The 12,403-nt window shown below is 47.0% G+C and overlaps 1 protein-coding gene across 19 annotated transcripts in view; it reads left to right on the top strand.

Annotated features, from left to right (window-relative positions):
- The first annotated feature begins 975 nt into the window (after positions 1 to 975).
- ZNF384 (zinc finger protein 384) overlaps positions 976 to 12,403 on the top strand; it is a 33,320-nt gene continuing 21,892 nt past the window's right edge. Inside the window, exons 1-7 of one of the 19 annotated variants that reach the window (XM_054075759.1) lie at positions 976 to 1,160; positions 1,577 to 1,625; positions 2,429 to 2,582; positions 2,668 to 2,857; positions 5,471 to 5,537; positions 5,685 to 5,925; positions 6,257 to 6,587. In XM_054075759.1, coding sequence (XP_053931734.1) covers positions 2,805 to 2,857; positions 5,471 to 5,537; positions 5,685 to 5,925; positions 6,257 to 6,587 — 692 coding nt within the window. In that variant the 5' untranslated portion in view covers positions 976 to 1,160; positions 1,577 to 1,625; positions 2,429 to 2,582; positions 2,668 to 2,804. Of the gene's footprint in view, positions 1,161 to 1,273; positions 1,448 to 1,576; positions 1,626 to 1,716; positions 2,583 to 2,667; positions 2,858 to 5,466; positions 5,538 to 5,684; positions 5,926 to 6,256; positions 6,588 to 12,403 lie in introns of those variants that run through there. The other 18 variants (XM_054075762.1, XM_054075751.1, XM_054075770.1 and 15 more) reach the window with 18 other exon arrangements.

The following is a 12,403-nucleotide window of genomic DNA, read 5'->3' as shown; positions in this document are numbered from 1 at the left end:
CCCAATGACTCTTTCTGTGAAAAATATTTTCCTGATGTCCAATCTGAATCTCCCCTGGTGCAGCTTGAGGTCATTCCTCTTTGTCCTATCACCTGTTACTTGGGAGAAGAGACCAGCACCCACCTTACCACAACCTCCTCTGAGGTAGAGAGCCATAAGGTCTCCCCTCAGCCTCCTCTTCTCAAGGCTAAACCACCTCAGTTCCCTCAGCCACTCCTTGTAAGACTTGTTCGTTCTCCAGCCCCTTCACCAGCTTCGTTGCTCTTCCCTGGACACACTTCAGAGCCTCAACATCCTTCTGGTACCTTGCAGCTTTCTAGCCACTTTTCCCCTAGTCTGTAGCACTGCACAGGGTTGTTGTGCCTCAAGTGCAGGACCCAGAATTTGGCCTTGTTAAACCTCATGCCATTGGTCTCAGCCCAGCGGTCCACCCTGTTCAGACCCCTTTGGAGCCTCCCCACCTCCAGCAGATCCACACTTCCTCCCAGCTTAGTGTCCTCTGCAAATTTGCTAAGGGTGCACTTGATGCCTTCACCCAGGTCGTTGATGAACATATTGAACAGAACCGTACGCAGCACTGAGCCCTGGGGGACACCACTTGTGACCAAGCCCTCTCAGCAGGGCGAAAGCGCCCGGCTCGGGCAGCGCCCGGCGATGGGCCAGGCTGGGAGCGCCGCGGCGCCTCCTGCCGCGCTGCACGCCCCTCCCTCCCTTATTCATTATTCATGAGCGCTCATGCATATTGATGGCAGGGGAGCGCCTGCCCTCGCGCCCCACCGCGCGCGTCACCCCCCGCGGTGGGGGGAGGGAGTGGGACAGAGCGAGAGCGCCCCGGCCGGAAGCAGCTCTGCGGCCGGGCGCGCTCACGCCGCGGGCACAGCCGCTACTTCCGCCCTTCCTTCACGCCGCTGGCACCCCCGCACTTCCGGTGGGCGCGCGCGCCACCCCCCCACCCCCCCACCCCGCCTCGGCCACCGCGGCCGCTGGAGCCGGCGGGAGGAGTAGGGAATCAGTCCTACACCGGCGGCCGCTACTGCCGCCGCTTGTTCTTGAAGGGAAGGCGCCGATGACGCCGTTCCGCCTCGGCCGGCGCCCCCGGAAGAGTTGATCCGAGGCTCCGCCCCCTCGATCCGGAAGCGACTCAGCCGCTCCTCTTTCCGGTGAGGAGGCCGCTGCCGCCGCCGGGGTCGGGGTTGCCGCTGAGGGGAGGGGGGAATGGGTACCCGGTAACCCGCCGGGGGGCGTCTGTGCCGGGGGGGCGAGGGGGCAGCGGGGCTGCCGGAGCCGAAGCGATCCGGAAGCGGAAACGGAGGGGGGCTGTCTGCCTGTCTGTCTGCTTGTCGGTCTGCTTGTCTGCCTGTCTGTCCACCTGCCTGTCCGCCTGCCTGCCTGCTCGATCACCCCCTCCACGCCCCGGTGTCCGCCGTGTGGAGGACAGCAGGGGGAGGTAGCTCCGGTTCCCCCTTCTCGACCCCCCCCAACCCCCCCCGGGTCTGGTCGTGGCCGGCGGGTACGGGGTCCCCCGGTTCGAGCTGTATCGCGGACAGCCCAGTAAACCCTGGCGGTTTGTTTGCAGAGACGGCCCTGGAAGGAGGAGACATGCAAGAGGAGGGAGAGTGAGAGGGGTAAGGAGCTCCCGGAGCCGCGTGAGTGACCCCCGCCCCAGGACTGCCTCCTGCTGCACCGTGGGCCGGGCCGGGCCGGGATGGGATGGGATGGGCCGCAGATTGGGGGGCTCGGAGTCGTCCTAGAATCGTAGAATGGTGTGAGTTGGAAGTGACCTGCAAGGGTCATCGAGTCCAATTCCTATCCCTGTGTAGGACAACCCTAGCGTTCACACCATGTGTCCGGGGGCATTGTCCAAATGCAAAGTCACTTGTGGTGCAGGAGAGGGGCCTGACTGCCTGGAAGGAGCTAAGGTGCAGGGTGCAACCCCTGCCAGGCTTCTGTTCCAGCAGAGGTTCGATCATTCTGGGGGGGTTGCACACGTGTTGCAGGAGGGCACCAAAGTTCTTCTAGCTCTGGTGTGCGGGTTTCGGATTCAGGACTCTGTCTGGCATGTTTGGGGTATTCCTGATGTGCGTCCAGATGTGCTTGTTCTAAAGACGTAGCAGCGCTTGAACTTCTTTGGTGCTTATGAGCTTCATGGAAGCATTTTTGCATTTGATTTAGCAGCCTGCGTGGCCTTCAGCATCCTTAGTATTTTGCAGCAATTAACCTTAAAAACGCCCTGTTATTGAACAAAGATCTCAGGCAGATATTAAACAACATTGTAAATAATTTTTGAGTGTCATATTCAGGGCCTTTTGTCAACTGAAAACTCTACACCAAATGGAAATTAAAAGCTAGGTATCTGGAGAATAAAGAAAACGATGTTAAAAGTCAACCTCTAAATATCTGTATATCCAACCTTGATTATGCCTTCCAGAAACACAGCCTCTACCTCACCGTATACTTACACGTGCTTTTATGTATCTGTCTATGATTAAAGTGATGACCTGCAAAGAAGTATAAGTCCAGCATGTTAAGTACGTGATTCTGTGAAGTACTCTGAGATCTAAACTCCAGATTCCTTGTCCCTTGTGAGTTCTCTGGTTCGCTCAGTTGTTTATTTGGTGTATGTACATTTGTGGTCTGTACATAGAAGGTGTTTTTGGTTTATATCAGGAGGGTACGTTGACATCTGTCTAATGCTAGACTGGTGAATAGGAAGAAGGTCCCATCTCTGGCCTGTTTGTGGAAGCTGGGATGATGAAGGCACCGCAGTGGGAACGTGCTGTGGTACAGGGTTGACGCTCCAGCCCATGTCTGGTAGTTATAGAGCGATTGGAAGGGTTGCGTGCAGAGTTCTGGTAAAGTAAGTGTGAGCAGCATTAAAGTGGGGGCTGTGAATAGGGGTGCATGTTTTCAAAATATCCTTTAGCCTAAAAGCTGGGTAGGGGAGGGACAGCTGTGGGTATTAGGGAAGGAGTTTGGTGAAGGAATCTTATCTTTGTTTTCTCACTTTGGAATAGTGGCTTGCTAGTGAGATTGCATGAAAACTTCAACTCTTACACTGTTTCTCCTTTTCCTTCACATTCTTATAACTTCATCACACTTCAGCCTTTCAAGCCAAAAGTTTTGAGGCCTGATATCCACTCAAACATGAAGATTTATGGATGGGGAGGTGGATCCTAAGAGAGTTTGACAAGAACAGTGTAGTCATCTTTTGAGAATCAAAAAGAGCTTTATTTTGACTTGTACGCTTTGTAAATTGAGCAAACAAAAGTTAAGTGCTCTGTAAAGTTCTGGAGACAGGCAACCACTGAGTGCCCTCACTCATGCTTGTCTGGATTTTAGAATATGAAGAAGGAGTTGCTTTTCGTGCCTTGTACTTTTCAAATGAGAAAAACGTTGAGAGATTTTTGTTTAAATTGACATCTTTTTGTTTAACTCCTAAAGTTTGCAGCTAAATGCGAAGGAGTCTTGGACAGTTACAAAGTTTACTTGGAAAATGCATCTGGTGATTATATGAGAGTTTGTTTTTACGTAATCGGGTTCACTTTGATGTTTTTAATGTAGAAAGTAAGCAAATAAAGGCTTACTTATTTTAAAAACAGAAACAAATAAAACTCCCCAAAACCCCAAACTTGACATTGCAGACAAAAAAACCCCTCTTGATTCAGATGGTGCTCAGTTGCCAGGAATGCGTTATATCTTCACATCCATTCTGTGGCAGAAAAAAGTCATGTAATTAAACATTACATACGTAGGGCCTTGCCGTGGGCGGTGTACTTAATTTGGCTAAGAAAGGAAAGCAGAGGAAGGAAGGTTAGAGTCTTGCCCCATCAGACTCTGATTGAATGACAACAATGTAAATCCAGAGTAATTCAGTCAGGCAGCTAGCAGTCTGACTGTGTGCTGCCAATGCAAGGTAAAAAGTTTGCTCTTAAGTGTGTTTATTGGTTGTTTTGGAGTGAGTGAGGCAGGAATACTTGCCTTTGCTGCTGCATGAGCAATTCATAAAAACAAAATTATTAGGTAATTTGGTTCATTTAAATACTGCTTCAGTACATAGAGGAAAATTATCTTTGCATTTTGGCTCACAGGCAGCAATTCCATGTGTATTTATTCTGCCCTAATATGCTTCTGAAAAGTGTTTCATGCTACTTGGAGCACATCAGCTTATCTGATGATTGAGGTAGGTCCTTCAGAAATGATGCTGATTAATTAGCCTACTGCCACATCATGACAGAAACTAGAGTGGCACAATTTGCAGGTAGCTGCATGAGAAACCTACAGTGCTTGCTTTCTCTAAGCAGCTTGCTCTGCCAGATGTTCTCTGAGCATAATTTTTGTCACATCTACCAGTTTTGCTGTATTTGTTCAGGAGTAGGTGTATCTTCTGCTTCAGAAAATTTTTTTTTTGTGGATTTCTTTAGTTTCATGACTGTAACAAACTTTGTCTGCTAATGCTTTTACACAGAGGAATGAAAGGATTAGAATGGAAAGGGCTTCTTCACCTGGGTGTTTCTAAAGAGATTGCTCCTCTGTCTTCAGAGGGCTAACTTTTGGTGTCTCACTGGTCCTCCAACTTCATGGACAGTGGAGATGGAGCAGTGGGCACTTGACTGGGGACAGAGTCCTACAGAATCTTTTCCCAAAGGTGGGAATGAAATAGGTGATAGAGAACCATGACATGATCTCAACTCAAAATAGGGTATCTTAGGAGCAGTGCAGTCAGTTTATTTTATGGCTGCCTGATCTCATTGGATGACAGCAGAGAATCTTGTCTGCCAGGAGTATTGAGTGATACTTCCAGGTTTCTTCAGAGAGTGGGTGGTCAGAAGGAAGTTAGGACTCCTGAGTTTGATTTCTTGGTCTGCTGTAGCTGCCTATTATCTTGGGCAAGTCTGTTTCCCTCTCTCTGCCTGTCTTTCTTCCTATGTAACACAGTGCTAATGTCCCCTTGCTGCATCTGGGTCCCCAATGTTGGGCTGGGGTGGAGGGACAGGCAGGGTCCAAAATTTTCACTGCTTATGGGGTCAGGCTGTCTATGACAGTGAAAAATGGGTTTCGGCTGTATTTGCCTGGTTGCAGATACAAAGACTTCATCATTTATGCCATATACTTGGGTGGATGATAATTGGGAAATTTCGGAGGTGTTTTGGGTTTGTAGTCAGTCTGTCTTTTGCATGGAGGACTACCAGGCAAGAGGTGTTTGAGGTGGACCCAAGCCTGTGGGAATAGCAGATGCCTCTTCCTCCTGAAAATAATTTTTGGATTTGGGCAGATAGCTCAAAACTGGGGAGAGGTTGCTCAAGTGAGAAAGGGGAGATTAAGGGACTGTCACAGTGTTAGACTGAGTCAGTTCCATGTTAGAGTCTCTTTGGGTTTAATGTTCTTTTTATGTGTATGTCTGTCTGTCTGTCTTCCTTCTCCTCCATTCCTCTTCCTTTCCCCATTCCTGTTCCCCTCTGTGCCCAGCTAGGATGGAAGAATCTCATTTCAACTCCTCCCCGTACTTCTGGCCAGCAGTGCCCACCGTCTCGGGACAGGTAAGATCTTTGTGTTCCATCCTATCATGCTGATCTTGCTGCTTCTTGAGAAATCAGTGCATAAGTTTCTGTTGCATTCTTGCTCAGCCAACTGCTGAGAGAAGCTGTGCCAGGGTATTCTAAAAGCTGCTCTTCCCACCTGTTTAGATTGAGAACACCATGTTTATTAACAAGATGAAGGAGCAGCTCTTGCCCACAGAGAAGGGCTGCAGCCTGGCTCCTCCCCACTACCCTGCCTTGCTGACAGTCCCCACCTCTGTGGCCCTTCCCACTGGTATCTCCATGGACTCGGACACCAAGCCAGAGCAGCTGACACCACACAGCCAAGCCCCTGTGACTCAGAACATCACCGTGGTACCAGTGCAGTCTGCTGGACTCATGACAGCAGGTAGGGGACTTCAAAGACTTGGGCAACAAGACCCTGAGATCAGGGGGTGAGGGATCCTGGAGAATTGTTTTTGGACTGCAAATTATTCCTAGACTTGCTAATGGTGTAGATTGCCTTTGCAAGGTTTCACTGTGAATCTCTAGGCACTTCATGCATCCACCTTCTTGATGGAAGTTTAACTTCCAGCAGTGGAGACGAGGAATGTGTAGGCTACTGCTCTGTTTGCATTGTAGTCAAAAGTAGGTGTGTAAAGCTTGCTTCTGTGGGATTAAGAGATTGGTTGTAATTAGAGATATAATTACTGACTTCCTCTATCTTTCTTTCTTTGCAGGTCCCGGTCTGGTGATAACTTCCCCGTCAGGTTCCTTGGTGACCACAGCTTCCTCTGCCCAAACCTTTCCCATCTCGGCTCCCATGATCGTCTCTGCACTACCCCCTGGCTCCCAAGCAGCCCTCCAGGTCGTTCCTGACCTGTCCAAGAAAGGGACAACCACCCTCTCCGAAAGTGGTGGGGGAGGAGGGGGTGGGGGAGTTGCCCCCAAACCACCCCGGGGCCGGAAGAAGAAACGATTGCAGGAGTCGGGGCTGCCAGAGATGAGCGACCCCTTTGTGCTGACAAATGAGGATGATGAGGACCAGCACAAGGATGGCAAGACATACAGGTGGGGAGCGGGGTTAAACCTTGACTGTAACATTGCATGGGGATGGGGTGTATTTAACCCTTCAGAGGGTTACATGGTGAAGAAGCGATCTCTGCCTTTTCCCTGTAGGGTCTCTTAGTAGAGAATCCTTCAGCTGTAGAAAGCGTTGAGTTTTCTATCTGATTGGGAGTGTTTGCAGGCTGGTGGATTGACTCAAAACTAGGGATCTCCTCCTTAGCGGACAGCTTTAATTTCCTGAAAATACAGATATTAATGTTATTGGGTTAGTTAATGCGCAGGATGTTGTGGAGGCTGAGCCATATCCTTGATGTCGGACAGTATGGCTGGTGTACTCCAGAATCCAGTACTGTGTGGTGCAGCTGCAGCACTTCTGGTGTCAGTGAGACCCTTGTACCCGAGTGCCCCTGAATTAGGACTCCAGTCTGTCCAGTGTAAAGACTACAAACTGGAGGCACACAGAGCAGGAAGTGAAGTGTAGTGATAGTGTCTGCTCCTGTGTGTATTGCCCCCTGTTATATCCTTCAATTTCAGCATTCCAAACAAAACAGAAAAAAAGTATTTCTGAATTGTGTGTAAGTGTGTTTCTCAGCTCTAAAGGTATCAGATAAGAGGAGGGAGAGTTTTGAGCCCTGAGGTTGAATTTCTGAGCTTGGAGGAATGTGGATTCTGTTTACAAGTGAGTGGTGGGAAAGGACAAGGTTAACTAGGAGGGAATACTTAAACTGGAGGGTAAGGAGCAGGGACGTTTTAAAGAAGGTGGGAAATGGACAGAGTAGTCGAGTGCTAGGGAGGAAGTGTGATGGCCTTTGTGGGTTGTGAGGAAGGAGCATGTATGGATGTTATAGTGATGGATGTTTCCGAGGGATGATTGAGATGAATAAGGAGCCAAGTAGCAGCCAGATGGAAACAGAAACAGGAGGTGGTCCCTTGGTTGTGTCATTTCCTACTACATGCCCGTAAAACCATCTCCAACAGCTTCCCTTCAACCACCTTAGACTTTTTTATTTTGGAAGTTATGTTTCAGGAATTAAGTCATGACAGTATGAAGACATTTACACAGACACAGTGCATCCACCCTAGGCACTGTTTCACTTTTAACTATCGCATTTAAAAACTTTTTACATTTTTAAGTCAATACAGTTAAAAGGGTATGAAACCAGAGCTTGGATCAGCCTTTATATTCTCTTACCCAGTGTCCCAGTTCTTCCACTTTGAAAATTTGCGTGTGGTGAAGAGGGGTGGGAGTGTTGGGTAGCTCGCTATTTGTAATCCCACCATTTATTTTGGGCCTTAGCCACAATTCCACACTACTCAAGCTGCTTACAGTCTGGGTTGCTAATTAGGTTGTTAAATATGTATTTACAGGGGACACAATTGGCAGTGAACACTAGAATTAAAGCTGAACTAAGGCTTTAATTATAGCTGCTTGTTTACTTGTAAGTTTGGAAAAAAATGCCCAAGACCAGGTGGAGTGACTCAGCAGAAACTTTATGAACACGCAGAGTCTGCGTAACAGCCCATGAAAAAGACTTTGCAGGAAAAAAGCAGAAGAGTTTATATGTAGGAGCGTGTAATAAGGAAGATTTCCTGTCTTCATGTTTAATCTGAGTGTGATCCCTCTGCATCTTCCTCCAGCCTCCATCCCAGGCGGGCCTCCCTCTGAGCAGTGCTAAGGTGCAAGGTAGCTAAATTGAGATTTATTGAAAACCACCAAGGAGTACTTCTGCCTTCCTTGGGATCTCTTCTTTGGGCGATGCTTTCCTCGTGCAAATTTGAACTAAAAATTATTTTTGATATAAAGGAAAATGCTATCTTCTCTTGAAGCTGTGGGAGAGAAAACCATCGAGAAATACAGTAAAATTGTTTCTCCATAACAGCCATGTGCATAGACTTGCAAGCTTAAACTTTGAGGACCCCTGGGTTCCTTCTGCGTTCTAGAGGATGATTTGGGTAGTTCCCATTACTGCGATATGCACGTGTATCCTAGTTAAACCAAGGCTGCGGGAGAGGTTCACCTACTCCTGCTCCCTTCTGAGGCTGGAGGAGGAGTTGCTTGTGGTATTCGTATGTCTACATTTGTATGATTTCACTGATTCTGATGGTGACACGCTGAGGACAGTCTAGTCAGACGCCTGAAAGGAGTTTTATTGTGTTGATCATTATGACTTGGGGTTTTTTTGTTGACACCTAATTCCTAAAGCTTGGGATTATTTTTTAAGTTTAAATATTTTTTTGTTTTGTTCTAAATTTTTTTGAGCTCTATGAGGTCTTTTGTCCTGAGTGCCTGGGCAGATGGCTGATTTCCATAATTCCTGATACCTAGTATATTGGTGGAGACAGTAAGACTTGAATGGGCAGCATGGCAAGGCAAACTTGGAAGGAATTGGAACACAAAGATCCAACTTGTGTTGCACCTCATCCTATTCTCTACTGAAAGTAGAGATTCCTACTCCAGCAAATGTCAGTTAGTTTGCTGCTGTATCATCTCTAGAAGTGAACTAGTAGCCAGCTGTGAAAGTGATGCAAGAATCTTTGTGGGTAGGTTTTTCTGTGTAAGAAGAGGTGTGAGGCTTTTGCTAATGATCATGTTCCTTGCAGATCTTGGACATCTAGCCTTAGGATTAGTCTGGCAGAATCCTTGGCGCTTCACTTTGTGCTCTTAGAAGAATGCTTGCACCTGCAGGGAACAGCATCTAACCCAGTCTTGTGAAGCATTTTCCTACATGAGTAATGTCACTTCAGTCTTGTCTGGATTCATTGTCAGCTGTTCGTTAGTCTTCCCTGGCATTTTTGTAGGGTTTACTTTTTTCCCCATGGATAATGGGATCAACATCAAAAGTCTTTCTAGTAAGATGCTGGCAGTGTGAAGAACATGGCTTCTTATCAGTGCTTTAAAAGGTGCTGAGGAAGAGAGAGTGAGCATAGGTCCTGGAGGCAGTCGTGTTTCTTAGGCACAGGCTCTGAAACAGTACTGTGCACTTCTAGAAGTCTGCAGTGTGATGTGATCAGTGAACAAGACTGATGAAGTGGTTCAGCCTGTCTGGGCCAGGTGATCAGTTCTCCCTCTCTGACAAACATTTCTCTAAGTATTTTCTTATTTTCAAGCAGAAGAGAGTTCTTTATAGGCGTTGCATGCTTGCACTGTTAATTTTGTAAAGGCTGGGCCAAATATCAATTCATGGTCTTGAAAATTTTGTGAGTTGTGTTTTGGAGCCTAGGGCACCAACAGGAAAGGGGTGGGCTTGAGAAGGGCCTTTGCCATCATACTGTAACCAACAAACTCTCTGTTCCCCACTGCTAGTTCTGAGTTTCTACGTTCACCAGGTTGTGGGAACAGCAGAAGGGTTGGGTCTGGGAGACAATAAGCAGCTGAAGGACACAGGAAGCTTCTGAAGTGAGTCCAGGGTGGGGAAAAAAAAAAAGCACAGAAGGCTTAACAAGAAGCAGAGTCGAGTTGTAGAAGGTGAAGAAGATGGATGGAGGCCTGCTTTATTGAGGAAGTTAGGGACTGTGAATCAAAATCTGTTAAACGTGCTCTGAAATGCTTTATAGTTTGGTGGTTGAAATATGTGAAGATTATATCCTCTTTGATGTTTCCTGAGGTTTGCATGGCCTTGCAGGCACTGACCAGACTGTCTTATCTCCACAGAGTAGATAAACGCACTCTAACCTCTCTCAGTTTCTGTATGAGGCTGGGCTACATGTGTACTTTGCAGTGATATGCATCTGTTAGACTAGTGCTGAAGGGCCAAGCATGCTTTTCTTTCTGTCACAACTGCTCCTTCTGCTTCAGAAGGGGATCTTTTGTGCACAGTGTTGACCATAACCTCCCTCTCTGATGGACACAAAGGCAAGGTGTGAGAAGACATTGCTTGGTTTGAATGTGGTAGAGACAAGAATGAGATATGGGCAGGACCAGGAGCTGGTTGTGTCTGGGAAGTCTGTAAACTTGGTAGAGTGGAGATGAGAATCAGAAAGGAGGAGAGAGAAAAGACAAGAGTCTACAAACTAGGGAATTTAACAGAAGATGTGATGGGGAGTCTATTTACAAGGGTGGGATGGCACAGAGACAAGCTGTGAAGGGCCAAGACTGAGGGAAGGAAGAATGAATCAGATCTGCTAGGGTCTGGAAAATGAGGTGATACCTAGACTTAGCAGAACAGAATGGGGACAAGAATGTGGGTGTGGACACACAAACAGAAACATGGGAGAGAGAGGAGAGGGACATGATTTAGTGCTGACTTGGCTGCACAAGGTTAAGGGTTGGACATGATGATCTTAAAGGTCTTCCAACCTAGAAGACTGGAGGACTGTAAATGTTAGGTAATTGAGGGAATTAAATACGGAAGAGCTTCTTTAATAGAGTATAAACAGGCTGGGGAATGTGGGAGGTTGGGCTGGGGTCTTGAGGCAGAAGAGGGGGCATTGCATCAGGCTAGAAGACTAAGGGCAAAGGGGAAATGAAGTTTGATTGTCAGGCAGTGTTTGATCACATTCCCTTCAAAGCCTAGAAATATTAAACCAAATATTTCTAAATTTTGCCATGCCTCTGGTGTCAGCACAAGAACATGATCTCTGGCAAAGAAACTCATCCCCCTCTGAGGCCAGAATAAGGTGACAAACTGCCATTGCTGTCATTTATCATCCTGGCTGCAGTGGCAGAGGTCTGTGCAGTGGATCTTAAGATTGCTGGTGAGCAGTGTCGGTATGATGCCACATGTTGGAATTTCTGTTGGGTTTTTTCAACAAGTAGTTCCATGAGCAGTGGAATTAATGAAGCCTGCTTTCCAGCAGCTCTCTCTTGTGTGGATTCTCTGATGCTTAATCAAGGATGAGCTTACAAGCCTTCCTCTTAGCAGGAGGTTCCAAGAGAGTCTCTCTTCCTTCTCCAGCTGCGTATTTTTTAGACTTGTAGTGACTTTAAGATCTTTACTCCTTTTTCAGATTTAGTAGAAATTGACGATCTCAAAACTCTTAAGGAGGACAGGTGTACAGGCACGTCCATTTATACATAGGCAGTTTGTACACATTATGTGAATGCTGTGCTTGGAGGTTAGGAAGTGTCAGAATTAGGACCGACCACCATGCTTCAGGATATAATAAGGTAAAAAGTGGTGTTCTTTCCCTTTTGCTGAGATTTTGTAACTGTATGTGTGCAAGTGTGCTTTCAGTCCTTCACAGTGCCAAGCAGAAGGAATTAACAGCAAAGGTTCTGCAGTCATGAGTTTGGACTGTAGCGAATGTTACTTTTGTGTAAATGAAATGAGTGTGTACAAGGGAATGAGGGGGGCAGTTACGATTTCAGCTGGGGAGAGAGAATTTCGAAACTATTCTGTTGTACATCTTATCTATCACACCTTAATTTGGCCCTGTGGAGTTAATGCACTTTGATACCATCCTTGATTATGTGATTATAGTTATTGTGTATGCAATGGCCTGTCAGAGTCCAGCATGCTTACTTAGAGAACCTGAAATGAGTGGTTTAAAAGAAAATAAAATTAAGATATTGGGATATGTGGTTGCAGAATTGAGAAGGACAGTTTGGGGAAGGCAGTTGACTGTTAATAGAAGAACTGCAGATGACGCTTGCCTCTGCTGTGAATTTGTTATGGTATCCTACAGCCATGTGGTTCAGGCCTGCGGATAATCTTGCCTTGAAGCGTGTGCAAATATGAGTTAGGTCTAGTCTGCAGTGGATTTGCATTTGCTGCAGGCTAAAAGTGACCACAGACAGTTATCTTGAAATAATTAACATTTGGTGTTCCCAAAACCATCATCTCTTCTTAAGTATCATTGAGTAGTCATCTGCTACATGT

Source organism: Cuculus canorus, chromosome 1, assembly GCF_017976375.1.
Source record: "Cuculus canorus isolate bCucCan1 chromosome 1, bCucCan1.pri, whole genome shotgun sequence".
NCBI classification, from domain to species: domain Eukaryota; kingdom Metazoa; phylum Chordata; class Aves; order Cuculiformes; family Cuculidae; genus Cuculus; species Cuculus canorus.
Note: the sequence above shows the minus strand (reverse complement) of the source record. Positions and strands in the feature narration are given on the sequence as shown.